The sequence below is a fragment of the Rhinopithecus bieti genome, unplaced genomic scaffold, assembly GCF_001698545.2.
Source record: "Rhinopithecus bieti isolate Rb0 unplaced genomic scaffold, ASM169854v2 scaffold_34489, whole genome shotgun sequence".
Classification (NCBI taxonomy): domain Eukaryota; kingdom Metazoa; phylum Chordata; class Mammalia; order Primates; family Cercopithecidae; genus Rhinopithecus; species Rhinopithecus bieti.
The window spans coordinates 2,000,292-2,017,672 of record NW_016815128.1 but is presented as its reverse complement, the minus strand read 5'-3'; the positions used below and the strand labels follow the sequence as shown (position 1 = coordinate 2,017,672).

The 17,381-nt window shown below is 46.2% G+C and overlaps 1 protein-coding gene across 8 annotated transcripts in view; it reads left to right on the top strand.

Moving 5' to 3' along the window:
* Positions 1 to 17,381, top strand: part of FAM135B (family with sequence similarity 135 member B) — a 360,972-nt gene that overhangs the window by 298,598 nt on the left and 44,993 nt on the right. For all 8 annotated transcript variants that reach the window (XM_017852949.1, XM_017852948.1, XM_017852947.1 and 5 more), the window contains 2 exons: positions 11,896 to 12,051; positions 13,163 to 13,236. In XM_017852949.1, coding sequence (XP_017708438.1) covers positions 11,896 to 12,051; positions 13,163 to 13,236 — 230 coding nt within the window. The remainder of the gene's footprint in view (positions 1 to 11,895; positions 12,052 to 13,162; positions 13,237 to 17,381) is intronic.

The window sequence follows — 17,381 nt, the reverse complement described above, 5'->3', positions numbered from 1 at the left end:
CATGCATCACCTCAAAAGTAGTGGATAAAGGCTTCTGCCCAGACTGCAGGGTACAGTCCTGAATCAGCCAGCTGGCTGTCCATCACTGGGCAGGCCATAGGAGAATGAAGTGGGGTCACAGGTACACAGTGCTCAGAACAGAGCTTGGGGCAAAATGCCGCCACCAGTGTCACTGCTGTCCTTGTCATTGTTCATCCTATTCCATGGGCCTGGTGTTGACGAAAAGAGTCAAACTCCATAAAATATTTGAGAAGATTTATTATGAGCCAAATATGAGTGACCATGGCTCATGACACAGCCCCAGAAGATCCTGAGAACATGTGCCCAGGGTGGTCAGGCTTTAGCTTGGTTTTACGCATTTTAAGGACACATAAGACATCAGTCAATACATGTAAGATCTGCATTGGTTTGGTCCAAAAAGGTGGGGCAACTGAAGGCTGGGGACAGCGAGGCTTCCAGATCATAGGTAGATTCAAAGATTTTCTGATTGGCAATTGGTTGAAAGAGGTTATTTAAAAACCTGGAATCAATACAAGGGAGTCTGGGTTAAGATAAGGGTTTGATGAGACCAAGTTCTTATTATGCAGATGAAGGCCTTTGGATAGCAGGCTTCAGAGAGAATAGATGGTAAATGTTTCTTATCAGACTTAAAACAGTTAACACTTTTTCACTTTTTTGCATGAGGTGACTGCTTTCTGCCAATGAGGGCAGTCAGTGTGACAGCCCTTTGCATCCACACCTGTGGTACGTGAGCTCTTGTTTGGCATCCAGGAAAACTCAGGTTGAAGTGATTGAAGGGGTGGTGAATGAATTGAAGGGTGGTGAATGCAGAGGCTTGTATTGCTGATGAAAGTGGCTCTCAGTGGGAAGGGGAGCTGGAAAGGGTGTGGAGCGGGAAGATAATCTTCCCTCAGAGTTTGGCAATCCCCAGCCAGATGCCACTATGGAGCAACGCTGTCAAGCCATCCTTCTGAAGTCAAGCTGCTTCTCTCCAGCGTGCAACTGTAGTCTCTGGGGAGGCATCCAGCTGTTTCTCCTCTTCTCCTCTGTTGGCATAGCCTGTGGTTTTTATGGGCACAGGATGGGGGGTGGGACTGGCATGGATGTTTTGAAAAGGCAACATTTGAGCAGGAAAATAGAAATGAATGTTCTTACTTTGGGTCACAGTTCCAGGCCTGAGGGTGGGGCCCTTGCCAGGACCTTCCCTCTTCTGTCCAGAATTTTCCTGTCTTCTGTCCCTATCAGTATGTGGTAGAGGGATCCCAGGTTGATGTGTCACTAATTCTACCCAGGACAAGGCTGACTCCAGTGGACTTGAGAGAGGAGGCTAAGTTGGAGCCAAGCCTGGAGAGAATACGGAGCCTCTTTTCTGTTTGCACTAAGGAAGTAGATGGAACCTGGAAGCAGCAAGGCATGAGGTGCAAGGCTGTGCTTGTGAACAGTGGGCAGGGCTGCAGGAAGGCAGAGGGCATGGGGTGACTGAGGTTCTGTGGAGAGATCCCAAGCTAATAGTGAACAGGCCTGTGTGCCCCAGGCACCATGGAGCTGAAACACATTCCCGTCACAGAATGCCATGAGGAAGGAGTCTGACAAGTTGTGTAGAGAAAGGAACTACTAGGATTTGTCTGTATCCACAGACACTTTGACACCAAATGCATGGCAGTTTTCCTCACACCAACAACCTTGCCAGCTCTCTGACATAAGCTAGATGTCTAGTGATCCAATTCAAACTCAATCCTGTCTACCTGGGTTCAGCATCAGATCCCACAGGTTAGGGGTGCAGCCCCACAAGACAGGCCTCATTTGAGGTACAAGTTGTGAGTCCTGGGCCTGCAGTACTTCTGACCAATCAGCTTTACATCAGGGGTTCCCATGATGCCCCCCTCTAGGTTAATAACTTGTTGAATGACTCAGAGAACTCAGGAAGCACTTTTCTTACTGTACCTGTTCTATGATAAAGAATATTGCAAAGAGTGCAGATGCACAGCCAGATGAAGAGTTTCATGGGGTGAGGTTTGCAAGGAACCCAAGTGCAGGGACCTCTCACCTGTAGAGTTCCTCCTAGCAGTTGAAGGCGTCCTCACCTGTACACCATCCTCCTGGCAGGTGAAGGTGTCCTCTCCTGTACACCATCCTCCTGGCAGGTGAAGGCGTCCTCACCTATACCCCATCCTCCTAGCAGGTGAAGGTGTTCACTAACCTAGAACCTCTCTAAGACCTGTCCCTTAAAGGTTTTCATGGAGGTTCCCTGACATTAGACACTATTGATTAAATCATTGGCCATTGTTGATTAGCTCAGTCCCCAGCCCCTCTCCTTTCTCCAGAGGTCAAGGGCAGGGCTCAAACTCCCAACTCTCCAATCATGGATTGGTCTTTCTGGCAAACAGCCTCTACCCTAAAGCTATCTAAAGGTCTGTCAAGAGTCACCTCATGAGTACAGGCTCAATTAGCATATGTTCGAAAGGAATTTATGAATAACAAAAGATGTTCCTATGGCTTCAGAAATGTCAAGGGTTTTATTAATAGAAGCTCTGTGACAGAAACTGTGGAGAGAGATATATATGTATGTGTATTTATGTGGGCTGTAGGCTTTTGGCCCCCTAAAGACCCAATTTCCCAGTGAGTTACAGAAACTTACACACCACCTTAAGGTTACAGAAAGATGGAGGCTTAGATTCTGGCAAAGCAGGTTATGGGAGGGAGAGAAGAGGCTTGGCTAGCCAAGGTGGCCTTGTTGTGTAGATGAAGTGTCCCTCACAGAGAATAGGTGGTACGTGTTCCTTTTCAGACTTTTAAAGGTGTGGAACTCTCCATCCCTCCTGGATCTTGGGAAAGGCATGGAAAAGGGATGGGACCTGGCTTCATTAATGGAGATTCTCTGCAGATACGAATTTTCCCCACTTAAGGCAGTTTTGTTAGGTCGCTTCTGCCTGGTGGCCAAGCAGCAGCTTTTTCAAAATATGTCAAAGAAATATGTTTGGAGATAAGAAATTTTAATTTTCTTCTATCACAATACCATACAAGGAAAGGCAGTGAATCTTGAGGCAGGAAATGGTGATTAAGGTTAATTGCAGTCGCTACAACAGTGACAATACCAACACACCCGGCCTAGGGAATGCTGGCTCCCTACCTGTGGTTCACCAGGCTCTATCTTTGCTGCAGCCCTGGGAGTACAAGGAGGGAGGTACTCAAGTATCCACAGTCATTTTGCTTTAAGTGGACACAGAGAAATGTGGCTTCCTTAAAGTCCACGAATCACTAAGGGATGGGCCCAGGGCCTGAACGCAAGGCCACCTGCATTCCATTGCAATGTTATCTTGTCTGTTTCCCACAGTGGTTCTGGTGGGAGATTCAGGGCTTAGGATGCAGGCTGCCAGTGACTTGATCAAGTATATTTTATGAGAGATCAACTGGTTGCCTTCCTTTTCTAGGGCGGTGCCCCAGGCTGCAGGGCTGCCAGCTCTTGGTTTTGAGTGACTGTGTTGCCACAGGCTTTATTTTATACAAAGCAACTAAATTAGCCAACCACTGCAGGGATGTGGCTGCATGAAGAGGGTAGAAAGGGTGAATGGGTGTGTGTTTCTGCCTACTCCTTGGTTTGCTAAAGATCTGGCCTGGCTGTTGGAGTGGAAGAAACAGCACCCGCTTCCCAAAAATCCCTGAAGAGCAAGCTGAGTCAGCAGCACTGTTTAGAGGTAGAACATCGCCACCTCCTGGTCTCCCCCATTCCTGCCAGTGGTGGAGTTGGGAAGGCTGAGAAGTGTTTTGGGTGATTTAAAGCAATTTGAAGACACAGAGTTCTGCAGTAATGGAGTGATGTGGATGAATCTTTACTCCATGCGATTCTTATAAACGTTTACTTAGCATCTACTGTGTGCTGACCACTCGATTATTCATTGGATATACAAAGGTGGAAGATACCAGCCAGGACTTGCTTGCAGCTCAGTGAGAGATAGTGTTCACAGATAAGGTGGACACTGCTGATGTGATCAGTACGGGAACCAGGGAGCGAGAGGTGAGGGGCTGTGGGAGCAAGGAGGAGCGGGCACCTTATCTTGCCTGGGGAGGCAGGGATGGAGCCTGGGACATTGCCCTGAAAGAGTGGGAGGGTGTTAGACACCAGTCAGGGAAGGACCCTCAAGGCAGAGGGAACAGCCATGCAAAGCCCAGGGTAAGGGCCCACCACCCTGAAGCAGCGTGGGCACTTGGGGCCCACCTAGGTGGAGCTCAGGTGAGGATGCAAGGCAGGCTGGAGAGGATGCAGGATGCAGGGAGTTGGAGCAGTTACTGAGGACCCCTGCTGTGAAGCCTGATTAGGAAGCGGGGTGTACTCCCCGCAGAGGACCTGCAGGTTCTAATGAAACTCAGACATGTGCTTTGGTACAAACAAGTTTAACACATGCTGAGTATCAACTGGAGAGCAGTGTTGCTGTTGTGGTTTAATTTTCTATAACACAGCAATGTAGAGTTTTCTATAACACCAGAGAATTCCCTGGTTGCCCCCCAGTAAACTTCTGGGAGATCCCAAATTGTCATGTACTCTTTCCCAGAGCTGTACCCTCCTAGCAGGAGCTGTTAATGATAAGTACAGTTACAAAGCATCCGTGAGCAGCTTCTGACTGTGGGCAGCCTGTTTTGTTGGTTTTCGGGAGTGGCGGAGATTGTGTCTTTGGGGTTTGTTTGCTTTGACCAGTCCTCTTGTCAGAGGGTTTTTAAAGGCATTGTTTCATTTAACATCCTTTTGAAGTCAGGGATTCTAGAGGACACTCAGGTCCCGTGAGGCCCAGTGACTTCTCAAGGTTCTGCGGTGAAGGAGCTGACCTCAAATTCAAGGGGGTAAAGAGCGTAAGAGGCCCTCTGGCACACCATCGACCTTCCAACAGGGAGTGAAAGAAAGCTGTTCCTTGAGACTGAGCACCTAGTCTGCACTGGTCCCATTGGTTAGTATGTTACACGTGTGCTCAGTGGGTCCTCAGTTTGATGCCGTGATGCAGGTTTTATTAGGTCTGATTCCTAGTGGGGACACTAAAGCTTTGGGGACTGGCTGTCCGCTGTGGTCACTGTTCCCTCTCCCTGTCCCGCAGGTCAGGGAATTCCTGGTGCTGTGATTTCACAGCACTAACTCTAGAGAGCGACTCTGAGCTTATTGAGAGCCTGCCCAGGGCAGCCGGGAACACTAAGCTCAGCTGGAGGCAGCTGGTTTGAGAAAAAACAATTTCTCTCTCCGATTTTAGGACGTCTCACACTTTAATGTGCACGTGAATTACCTGGGGATCTTGTTAAAATGTGCTTTCTGATTCTTTTGAGCTGAGGTGGGGCAAGAGATTCTGCAATTCCAACTAGTTCCCTGGAGATGATGGTGCAGCTGGGATATCGTGTACCATGGTTTGAATAGTGAGTGTCTGAACTCTAAAACTTCACTGGGGGTCGCCCTTTAGGTGGACATCCAGCAGGCACATAGCCGTCTCCTGGTCCCCCTCTGCCATACCATGAAGCTGGGCACAGGGTTCAACTCTTCTGCCCGGCCTTTTCTGCAGCAGTACACACAGTGCATCTCTCTGGAGGTTCCAGGGGCCTTGGCAGCAATACCCAGCCTGCCTTCCTATGGCCCGTCCTATGGAATGGGAGAGTCTCTGGCCCCAGTGAGACCTCACCACATGTCAGGATCACCCTTCACAGGGACTTCCTCTGTAACCACAAGGCACCACATAGTGGAGACCTTGTCTGAGCCATCTTTTGCTTTGCACAGCCTTCCATACAGAGTGTGCTGCAGGAAGCACGGAAACCAACATAGGGACAACTCTCACTGTCCTGGTTAAAAGCTCCTGGTAGTTCCTGTTCACCTGCAGGATGAAGGCCTGATTGCTTAGGATGGGAGTCAAAGCCATGGGCATGTGATACTCCTCTCATCGGTCCCTGAGGTGCCCCAGCTCTCCTGCACACCTCGTATTTCAGACCTCCAGGGGGCAAAACTAGGGTCCTTACCCCAGTGTCTTTCTGCCAGCTATGGCCTCTGCCTGGACTATCCCATCTCACCTTGTTTTTATTCCTGACACAATCCCCATCGGCCTGCAAAGCCCAAACCAAAGGCTGCCTTCTCGGGAAACCGTCTGAGATCCTGGGATCTGAGAGCTCCTGGTGAGCTCCTGTGTTTCATGGTGCCGTGCTCCATCCCAGCCATGGCTCACTTTAGTTTAATGATTTGTGTTACTTTGTTCCTGCTCCATGAAGCCATGAACTCCTGCAAATGAGGGACGGAGTTCTATTTATATTTGAAGCCTGTTACGAAAACATACTAAGTGTGGTAAATATTTGCTGAAGCAAAAATGCAAAACAAGTCTCCAAATAGCACCAGGTAGAGAATAGATCCTGAAGTAATTATCAAACTGAACTCAACAAGATGTTGGATTTCATTTTTCATCGATAAAAGTCTCCCGGAACAACTTGAATTTTCTTTCATCCACATCACCCTTGGTCCAAAGTCATGTAAGTGGAGGCACATGCAGAACTATTGCTATGTTATTGTTATGAGAATCCTTGAACATCTGAAAGAAAAATAAATTCTCAATGAAGGGGGTATTAAGTGAATCCCATGCCAGAAGTCTCCAGGTGTATCCTGTGAGTTTAAAGAGTTTCATGCATGTGAAGTTTGCAGGAGATTTCTCCTGTCGTCTGCAAATGTGTATTGAAGTGAGTTGAGCAGACATGTGAGCATGCTGTTGTAATACAGGCAGTGGGACAGGAGCCAGCATGCAGGTCTACACAGCATGGAGAGGGGTTAATGAGAGGCTGCATTGCATGACAACTAAACAGAGCTTTGGCACTGGACTTCCTGGGTCCAGACATTGCCTCCCACTTACTATCTGTAGTCTTGGGCATGTGGCTCAACCTTCGAGTGCCTCAGTTTCTCCATCCATAAATTAAGATTGATAATATTAGATTTATGGGTAGGATTACTATAAGGATTAAGTAATTGAGTAGATTAAAATTTCTGTAAAGCTTCTGGTGCACAGTGCCTTGTAACTTTCAATTGTCAGTGTTGCCATTGTTATTCTCAGACCCCCCATCTTGTATACGTAGGAGAGGGCGCCTGGATGGATGGCACTGAACTGAGATCTGAAACAGGAGTGGACACCGCAGGTGTGTGTATGCCTGAGTGTCTATGCACACAAGGTGTTGGGGAGGGATTCTGGATTAAGATGAGGACATGCACGAAGGCAGTGGTTGTGACCAAGAAGGGGTTTGCAACCCTGGCTGCCCATAACAATCACCTGTGAAAAATTTACAAAGGTTTAATGTTTGGGCCACACCCTCAGAGCATCTGAGACGCACCCAGATATTTGTGGACTTATAGCCTCCTAGTGATTCTGATGGGCAGTCATAATTGAGGACCAGCGAGAGAGCAGTTCATGGAATGTGAAGCAGGCTTCTCTTGACTTATTGTCTATTCACCTTGAAGATGTAATGTAAGTATCACCTCCTCCAGGAAGCTTTCCATGACCCTTCTACAGTACTCAGTATATATCTCTTGCACAGTACTTTACAGGTATATTATAATTATCTAATTAAATAACTATAACGTGACCATATGCTTGTCCCTGGACTGTATGCATTTATGTTTGGCTCCCCAGAGCTTGGCATACCCCTGGGACAGAACTGGCACTCAGTTGGCAGAGCAAGGGAGTGAGGAAGTGAACAAAGGTGCTTGGTTAGCACCCAGGTGACGAGGGTGAACGTGTGGCAGACGTGGATGGCAGGGCCTTTTTTCAGGGAGTTTCAGCTATGACAGCTCTGGGCTGCAGCTGCCTCCTTGTTAGTGTAAAGGGCATCCTCGGTCTCTGGAACAAACCCTTCCAAGCCCGCCATCTGTGACTGCACAGGCTCGGGCATCTGTGGAGAAGAAAAGTCCTCTTGTGGCTTAATTAGACGCTTCTTTAACCTTATCTAAAGCCATTTCTATAATCAACTTGAGGAAACATAATCCTCCCAAAGACACATTTAATGAATAGCTTTTCTTTTTTCTCTTTTCCACTCTGGTGGCAGAGCTCAGGATTCATGCTGTGTTTGCCGGTGCCACTGTGGTGGTGGCGTGGTGGTGGTGCTGTGAGATAGGGCACAAGGAGCCTGGGAGAGGCAGTCTGAGTTCCGGAGGTCTGGGACACCTCCCACGGACACTGAGACACCTATTCATTTTGTAAAGAGTCACTGACCCCCACTCTCTGTCAGCTGTTGTGCTAGGGGCTGGGAATACTCAGCAGGCTAAAGCTCAAAATTCAGGCAAACGGCAAACAGGGACGTAGGAAGTGAAGCCAGCACCAGCAACTTGTGGGTGGAGGTGCTATGAGAGGTGCCTGTGCAGGTCAAGTCGGCGTCAAGAAGGATCTTAGACTTACACGCGGAGCATTGGAGAAGGTTCAGAAGAGTCGTCAGAAGCAATATGGACTGTGTATGGACTCTCTGAATTTAAAATAAAAGTTGAAATTATGTAGAAAAAAAAACAAGGAGACACAGAATTGGTTTCTGAAATGGTTACCTGGTAGAGGACAGACAAGGCCAAAGTGATGAAGAGAAGAAGAAAGGAAACTGGAAGGTGACGGGGGAAGGTGGACAGGGAGACCAGCAGCCCGAACAAGGGCCTGGGGTTGGAGAGGGTCAGGTGTGTGTACAGCCCACTGCCAGCAGGTTAGTATGGCTGGGAACGGGAGTGCATTGGGCTAGGACAGGAGGTGGGCAGAGGTGAGGTGGGGGGCATTTTCAAGGACAGTTGTGCCACATGCTGATGCAGAAAGTTGGGTCTTATTATGAGAGGCACTGGTTCAATAATCTGTACAGAAGTCACTTACTGTTCAACCAAAAGCCTCACTGTCTAGCTAGGAGGTTTTGTAATGACTGACCCTGCCCGCCATATTCACCATTCAACTTTTACTTTTCTTTTCTTCTTTATTTTTTTGAGACAGAGTCACTCTGTCGTCAGGCTGGAGTGTAGTGGCATGATCTCGGCTCATACAACCTCTGCATCCCAGGTTCAAGCAATTCTCCTGCCTCAGTCTCCAGATTAGCTGTGACTATAGGTGCCACCACCCCTGGCTAATTTTTTTGTATTTTTAGTAGAGACAGGGTTTCACCATGTCAGCCAGGATGGTCTCCATCTCTTGGCCTCATGATCTGTTCGCCTCAGCCTCCCGAAGTTCTGGGATTACAGGTGGTGAGCCAGGATGGTCTTGATCTCTTGGCCTCAGGATCTGTCCACCTCAGCCTCCCAAAGTGCTGGGATTACAGGTGTGAGCCACCGTGCCCGGCCCTAATTTTTACTTAACGCTTTTGACCATGATGTATGGGAATGGGCCAAGAGTGGCCATTCCCTGTTTGATCCCTGCCTGCCCCAGAGCCAGTGCTGGAAATAAAGCTTTCATCAGAAGAAAATGCAGGCCATTCCCTCATTTTGGGGTTTCATAGCTTGTGTCATCATCACAGACTTATCTTACCTTTTGGAGGAAGTAGCTCAGAGATGATGCTGTCGCTAAATGATGTTCCATATCTGGAAGCAAGTCATCCACGATAAAGCAGAAATATGCAACATTTAGAGAAGCTTACTATGTGCCAAACTCCTCCTTCCCTCTTTTTCATACTCTTGGATGCCTCACTTTACCCAATCGGTCTCCATCTAGCACCGGTCTTCAGTCTAAAAACAGCCGAAGAAAATTCCAGCATTTCAAGCGAAGCATTAGACTTAGATCTCCTCATATGTTGTTACATCCAAAAGCAGTAATTTGCTTTACATACTCACTTTACAGATGGGGAAACTGAGGCACAGGGCAAAGAAGGGAAAGGAATGGGATTGGATGTGGCTGTGGCTGTGTGTCCCTGGTCTATTGTGCATAGTAGAGAGCTCCGCAGCACTTTTAATTGTTAACTCACGTTCCTGTTTCCACCACTGAACGAGGCTCCCTACAGACAGAGACCCTCTCTTGTTCATCTCTGAGTTCTCTCTTATTCTAAACATGTGCCTGGGATTAAAGGCTTGAATAAGTAAGTGATGAAGCTTAGAGGTCAGTGACAGGCCTTGGCAAATGGCTCCCTGCCATCCTCAGAGATGTGACCTCTCTTCTCACCTCTCCAGAATTCAAGTTACTCCCCCAAAACATGGTTCTCCTGGTTCTAAACTGCAGCTATCTAAAGAGTTTCTGTCCAAAGAGCCTTCTCCCAAAGCCTCTAGGCCCTTTCTTGTCTAACTCCTCTAAGTTTTAGTTAATGTAACCAGGAATCCCCCATAAGAAACGTGGAGTCGGCCGGGCGTGGTGGCTCAAGCACTTTGCGGCCGAGACGGGCGGCATCACGAGTAGTGTAGATGATTGCCCATCCTGGCTAACACGGTGAAACCCCGTCTCTTAACCTAAAATTAAAAACTAGCCGGGCGAGCGGTTGTGCTGGTGCCTGTAGTCCAGCTACTCGGAGTGCTGAAGCAGGAGAGTGGCCGTAAACCCGGAGGCGGAGCTTGTAGTGAGCTGGATCTGCACGCGCACTCCAGTCGTGCGATCAGAGCGAGACTCGTGCCTCAAAAAAAAAAAAAAAAAAAAAAAAAGAAAAGAAAGAAAGAAACGTGGAGTGAAGCCAGGTGTGATGGCTCATGCCTGTAATCCCAACACTCTGAGGCAGGTGGATCGCTTGAGCCCAGGAGTTTGAGACCAGCCTGGGCAACATAGCGAGACCCCGTCTCTACAAAAAGTTGTCTGGGTGCAGTGGCATGCACCTGTAGTCCCAGCCAGAGGCTGAGATGGGAGGATTGCCAGAGCCCAGAAATTCGAGGCTGCAGTGAGCCATGATCACACTACTGCACTCCAGCCTGGGTGACAGAGTGAGACCCTGTCACTAAAAGAAAAACAAAAACAAATGTGGAGTAATGTGAGGAGGATGGTGGAGAAAAGCTATGGAGCATTGATCGTGCGTGAATTGCCTCAGTTCTCAGCTGCTGTGAGGTTATAGAGATGCTCCCTTCTCTCAGGAGGTGTTTTAAACACTTACTATCTGAAGGTGACATGGTGATGTGGCTTCATAGTCATAGATCTCTTCCATTGAATCCCTGCTCTGTGTGAGGGTGGACATTCTTTTCCTGACTCTCATTTCACTTTCTGTAACTGGATGGCCACAGTAACTCTACCAAAGGGTAGCTGGTATCCTCTGGATTAGATGGGGAGCACCATCAAATGCCGAGTGTTCAATGTTCCACATAGGAGATAGTGACGATCGGAAGTTATAACTGCTGTGAAGTACTGCATCCAAAATTTGATGGGATACAGAGTAGAGTCCAGTATATGGATCTGGGGTACCTTGAGGAGTTTGGGGAGAATATGAGTAAAAGCTTTCCAGCTGATGGCAATTGTGAAGATGTCATAAAGCAAGTGTTGCTGGCTCTGGGCATTGAAAAGTAGGATGAATTGAGCTTTGTGGTGATGGGATTAGAAGATCTGATAGAAAAGTTGAAAGGGGATATCCAGGATAAATGAAGAGAGACAGAAAATATTAAAGTTGCAAGATGTTTACAGAAATCTAAGAGTAAGCTGTACTCAGAACATACATGAAAGCAAAATGAAATGGAAAAGATATGCTGGGACTAGGTAGTGGACAATCTTGCCTGCCAGACTAAGGGCTTTGGATGTTTTTCTGTAGACAGGAACTACCTCAATAATTTATTGTTGCCATTGCTGTTTTAGCTTCCAGATCAAACGTGATAACATGATCCTGTAGTATTATGAGGTGTAATATAATACTACAGATGTATAGAGAAAGGAGAGTGATTTATTGAAAACAGAAAAGTCAGTAAAGACTTCAGGAAGAAGACTGCTCCTGACTTCATGGAGTCAGGAGCCTTGACTACCACCTGTTTTGCCTCTCCAGATGTTGAACAATCCAGAGAAGATCGCTGAGCAGATAAGCAAGGATCTGGCCTGGCTCACGTCCCACATGATGGCTCTGTGGACCCAGTTCCTGGACACAGTCACTCTGCACTCCCAAGTGACCACTTATCTCACCCAGGAACACCACACCCTGAGGGTGAGTGGCCAACTGCTGTGCATTCTCTGATCATATGCATTTGATTTCTTTGGAGGAACCTTTATGAGAATTAGATCAGGCATTGAGATTGGCCTCTAGATCTTCGTTCGTGCTTTCCTGTCCCTACCATGATCATGCAGGGTGGCGTTGTGAACATGCTTAGCCTCTCAGGCCTTTGCTGTGTCATTCATAGAATACTTGTCTTGGCAATCTCAGAGGATGTCAGAGCCTATCACAAGAAATATTAGAAGTATTTTGGAAAAAGTACTTTTTTTTTTTTTCTGAGACAGAGTCTCGTGCTGTCACGCAGGCTAGAGTGCAGTGGTGTGATCTCGGCTCACTACAACCTCCACCTCCCTGGTTCAAGCAATTCCCCTGCCTCAGCCTCCCAAGTAGCTGAGATTACAGGCATGTGCCACCACGCCCGGCTAAGTTTTTTGTATTTTTAGTAGAGACGGGGTTTCGCCATGTTGGCTAGACTGGTCTCGAACTCCTGACCTCAGGCAATCTGCCCGCCTCGGCCTCCTGAAGTGCTGGGATTACAGGCACGAGCCACTGCACCCAGCTCAAAAAGTGCTTTTTAATGTAAGACATTGCTCTCTGTGTATTTCTCTGCCACCAGCTTAGGTGCATATGGGTAGGTGTTGATGTATAACTAAATATGTTGGTATTTAGACCAACATCTCATTAGAACAAGATGACACAACATATGAAGATCAGAGTCCACAAGATGTTCAGAGAACATACATGACTGGGTTTGGGAAGTCTGTTTCATCTGCATTTATTTATGGACCCTGTTCACAGAGGTCTTATATTCTAGTAGAACAAATAAGACCTCAAGTTAAAATTAATAGCAAAAACAATGCAAGGACAGATTCATAGACTGCATTCACCTGTGTTCATTGACCAAGTGTGGATGAAGAGCTATGAAGGAGAGAGATCAGATTGGAGGAATGTGAAGACTGTTGTTTCAGGACCTTCAGGTCATGGGCATGGCTCTCCTCGTATTAGGAAATGCCATTCATCTCTCTGAGCCTCAATTAAAAAAAAAAGAAAGTGCTGGTAATACCTACCTAAAGAATTGAACTGTTTACGTTGTTTTATTCTGCAGGTCCGAAGGTTTTCTGAGGCCTTCTTTTACATGGAGCACCAAAAGCTTGCAGTCCTGACGTTTCAGGAGAATCTGTAAGTATCCATTGCATGCCCACTTCACCCCTAAAAGCAGCCACCCAAGACATGCAGTTCAAAGTTGCTCTTCACTTCCTCACTGGATGTGAAGGAGAGAAGTCTGCCCACCTCTGCACTTTCTGTCTGCATTTCCTCTGCAGGCAAAAGAGTCAGATTGCAGAGTGGGGAGCTGGCAGGTGGCAGAGAAGGTCACCAGCCAAAATTTTCTTTCATTGAGTGTCACGGTTTTGTAGACAGAATCAAGGCACCCTAGATCCCTGAAGACATCTGTGCTGAGTCCTCTGCAAAATGAATTAGAAGCAGGTGGTATGGCCACAAACTATGTCAGAAAAAAACACAGAATTCGCCTGAGACTCTGTGGTAGCTATGAAATGCATTTAGCATAAGAATTATGTCTGAACTACGTAATTAGGAGGGCTGATGAATTTCTAAGTTTGCCTTCTTCTAGAAAAAAACTGAAAAGTACTCAAGGAAGTGAGGGGGTTGATGGAGGATGAGGTCACTGTCTCATAGATTCCCGGGTGAGTGGGAACAGAGACTCCTCTAATAGGTTTTGTCCTCCGGTCCACGACCCAAGGGTTTCTTTTTGCTTCCAAATGATATGTTCACCTCAAAAATTCAATGTGGATGGAAAGATGTTTGAGATGCCACAGCAAAAATAGAAGGAGAAACACGTGAGATCCATCCATCACTCAAGACGGACGTGGAGACCTTTTCACCTTTCTCATTGGAACCCTATTTTCCTCCCTGCAATTCATTCTCTTTGGAAAGTACAGTGACATTCACGGCTTGTCTCATGGATTCTGCAAGTAAGGGGGTGGCACCAAGGAAAGCACAGCTGCGTGTTGAAATGACAAGTCTAGGAATTTCTGCTGTCGTTCACTCACTCATTAATTCTTGTATCCCAGTGGCCAGCTAGAACTGGGAGAATATGTTTTCTAGAATTAAAATCAGAGAAGAGCTAATCTGACAAATATAAACAGAACTGTGAGGGTCACTGAGAAAAGTATTGCATATCAAGATCCCTGCAGGAAATCTTTCCAGAGTTACTGCAACAATAGGGAAGCCTTAGATTGTGGCACCATGGTTGCATTCTCAAGGAGTGTGAGCACAGACACAGGAGACAGACTCAGAGACAACTGCTCTCTCAGAAGAGCTTTAGAACACTGACCACCAGTACAAACTGCAGATGATCTAGCGCTCAGATTACATGGGATCAAGACCCAGTTCCTGCATTTATTAGCAACTGGTCCTTGAGAGAGTTATGTTTCTGTCCTTCTTGTTTTTTTCTCACCCCCATCCAGTCTCAGCTTCCTTATCCACACTGTGGGTAAGATAGCAATTGTGAGGATGTAACAGGCATGTCCATGCATATGGAACACATGGAGCTAGCCACATACTCTCCTCAGAGAGAGTTAGACGGTGACTGATGAAGTAAGCAAATGTGTATTGTCCATGGAGAAGTGGAAATACAACAGTAATATAGTAAAGGTGCTGTATACATGGGTCAGTCATCCTATTCAGGAAACAGGCAAGACATAAATTATGTAATTTCAAGTTTTTACAAGTGGAAGAAAAAAGCAAGATAAGAACCTAGAAAATAAAGAGAAATGGGGTATGCCTAGCAATCTCATAAGTGTTTAACCACCAGCTTTCAGAAGAGCAAAAATAGACAAAGGACGAACTGCCTTTTGTAGTGTTTGCTGATTTCTCCTGTGCAAATGTTTTCACAAGGGTCGCTTTCAAGCTACCAATGTGCTATCACTGAATATGGAATTGGGAAGAGATGTGCACAGTCAGCTCTTGCAAACCAGCGTCAATGGGTCCCAATGCAACACTGAGTAGAAGAGAAAGTCTGTTTTAGTCAACGTGATAAGAAAAGGTCTTTTTGAAGATGTGACATTTGAACGGTGTCTGGGGTTACAGCAAGCCATGCCATGACATGCGAGAATATTGTTTAGGCAGACAGAATAGTTGTCGTAAAGATTCTGATATGGGAACACAACATGTTTAAAGATCAGCAAGAAGGCAAGTGTAGCCAGAATACAGTGAGAAAGTAGGAGAGGGCAGGGAGGGAGGGCCAGAGGGCAGTAGGGACCAGTCCATGTGGGGCCTTGTTGGCCAGGAAAGGACTTTGGATCGTGTACTATGAACATTATGGTTAATGCTTTTGTTTTTCCTTTACCAGCAAATAAGTGTGGGTTTTGGCATTTCAGATCTTATATACATGATTTGAAATCTTGATTCTGTAACTTATAATGCTTGTGACATCAAACTAGGTACTGAATCTCTTATATCTAGTTTTTTCAGATGTAAAGGAAAGAGTCCTTCATTCAATAACTAATGTATTTCGTGTTGACTGTGTTAGCTCTTCACTATTTTGAGTGCTGGATATTCAACAGCGAATAAAACAGACAAATCCAATATCTCATTGAGCTTATGTTTGGTGATGGAAGGCCTACAAGTACATAGATATGATATGCTAAGTGGAAGTAAGTGCTATGGGGAAACATGCATCGCTGTGAGAGGAACAGAGAGTCCTAGTTCATGAATTGTCACAGAAGGTCTGCTGGAGAAGGTGATGGTTGAGTGGAGATCTGAATCAGGTGAGAGATGGAGCTCTCCAAATCCCCAGGAGATTGTAATGCTTATCCTCTGAGTGGCGTTAGAGATTAGAGAATGTTGTAAGCATTCAGGGAATTGTAGACATTAACAGAAAACATAAATCATAGACAATGATAAGTGGGATACTACTCAGGAGAAAGTAAACTTTTTGCCAGGTCATCAAGAATAAGAAGAGCTAGGAAACAGAGGGACAATTTTATTTCAGACTGAGAAAATTGCTAGAGAAAATGTATGAAGTGCTGTGAAGAGAAGTGAGGCTTACCATGAGATAATGAAGAGGGGCTATGCAGGGCTGGCACCTGTGCGTGACTGTGGTTCTGCACACCTGCAGGTCAGAGCTGGAGAGAGGTAGTTGCCCCAGGGAGGTCATGCTGCTTACGCAAGGCAGCAGTGGACTCCCAAATCAGGATGGACATGGGGGAATGTAGATGGCACAGGTGAAACTCAGCTGTCAAGACCCATCTTGTTCAAGCTCAGATTAAATTGTGTTTCTCAAACGATGGGTCACAATCATTTAGTGGACAGTGAAATCAACTTAGTGTGTTTGGAACAGTGCTTCTTAAATGAAATAGGATAGGGTAGGAGGGAGTAGGAAAGGACAGGGCAAGGCAAGGCAGAATAGATGGTTTGAGGAAGGAGTGTTTGCTGAAACTTTTCCTTCAGTGTGTGTGCTTCTGGGAGTACGTGATAGCACTGGGTTGCCATGGAAATGGAGACCATCTTTTGCCATGGGTCATAATAAAAAGTGTTAACAAATCATCTAGAATTGACCAGCAGCAAGGGTGTGTTTTATTGTTCCTCTTCTCTGTTTTACCAATGTCTAGCTAGTGCTTTTCACACAGCAAGGAGGTGTTGGGTGAAAGTTTGCTGAGGAATGAATGTGGAAGTGGTGATGGAACCTATACTGATGTATTCATTTTCATAACAATAGTAATGAGATATCACTCTGACTTTTACATAATCGTAAGTTTTAACTTTTGAAAAGGAATTCATTCTAAGAGATGCTATGTCCATAGGGTTGACCACAATAGGCATTTTACCTGGTGCGAATAAATAGACATTTATTCATGGTGCTTAGTCTATTGAAACTACTCTGATCAGAAATGAGTGTTTCACATTCTTTGGCTCGTTTAATATTCACATGAAATCTATGAGGTAGGTACTATTATTCTCCCCACTTTAAAGAAGAAGAAACTGGGGAAACCTGGGATCAGAGAGGTTACGTAACTTACCTTAGACCACACAGCCAGCAAGTGACACAAACGGGATGTGTTGGAGCCAGTGACCACACTCGTAACCTGCTTGCTTTGGCTTCTCTGTGCACTGTTGAGCCATCATCCTAAAGAACAAATGAGGAGGAATAAAGTGAAATGCAGATTTGTGAATCTCTAAAACAGAAGTGTCCTTATGCGTTCGCTCTGTATTCCTGGAGTCAGGATTGCTGTCTGACAGCATAAGTCTGGACTCAGGTAAACCTGATGTTGAAACAAAAAAAAAGATGAAGCAGGTCCTGTATG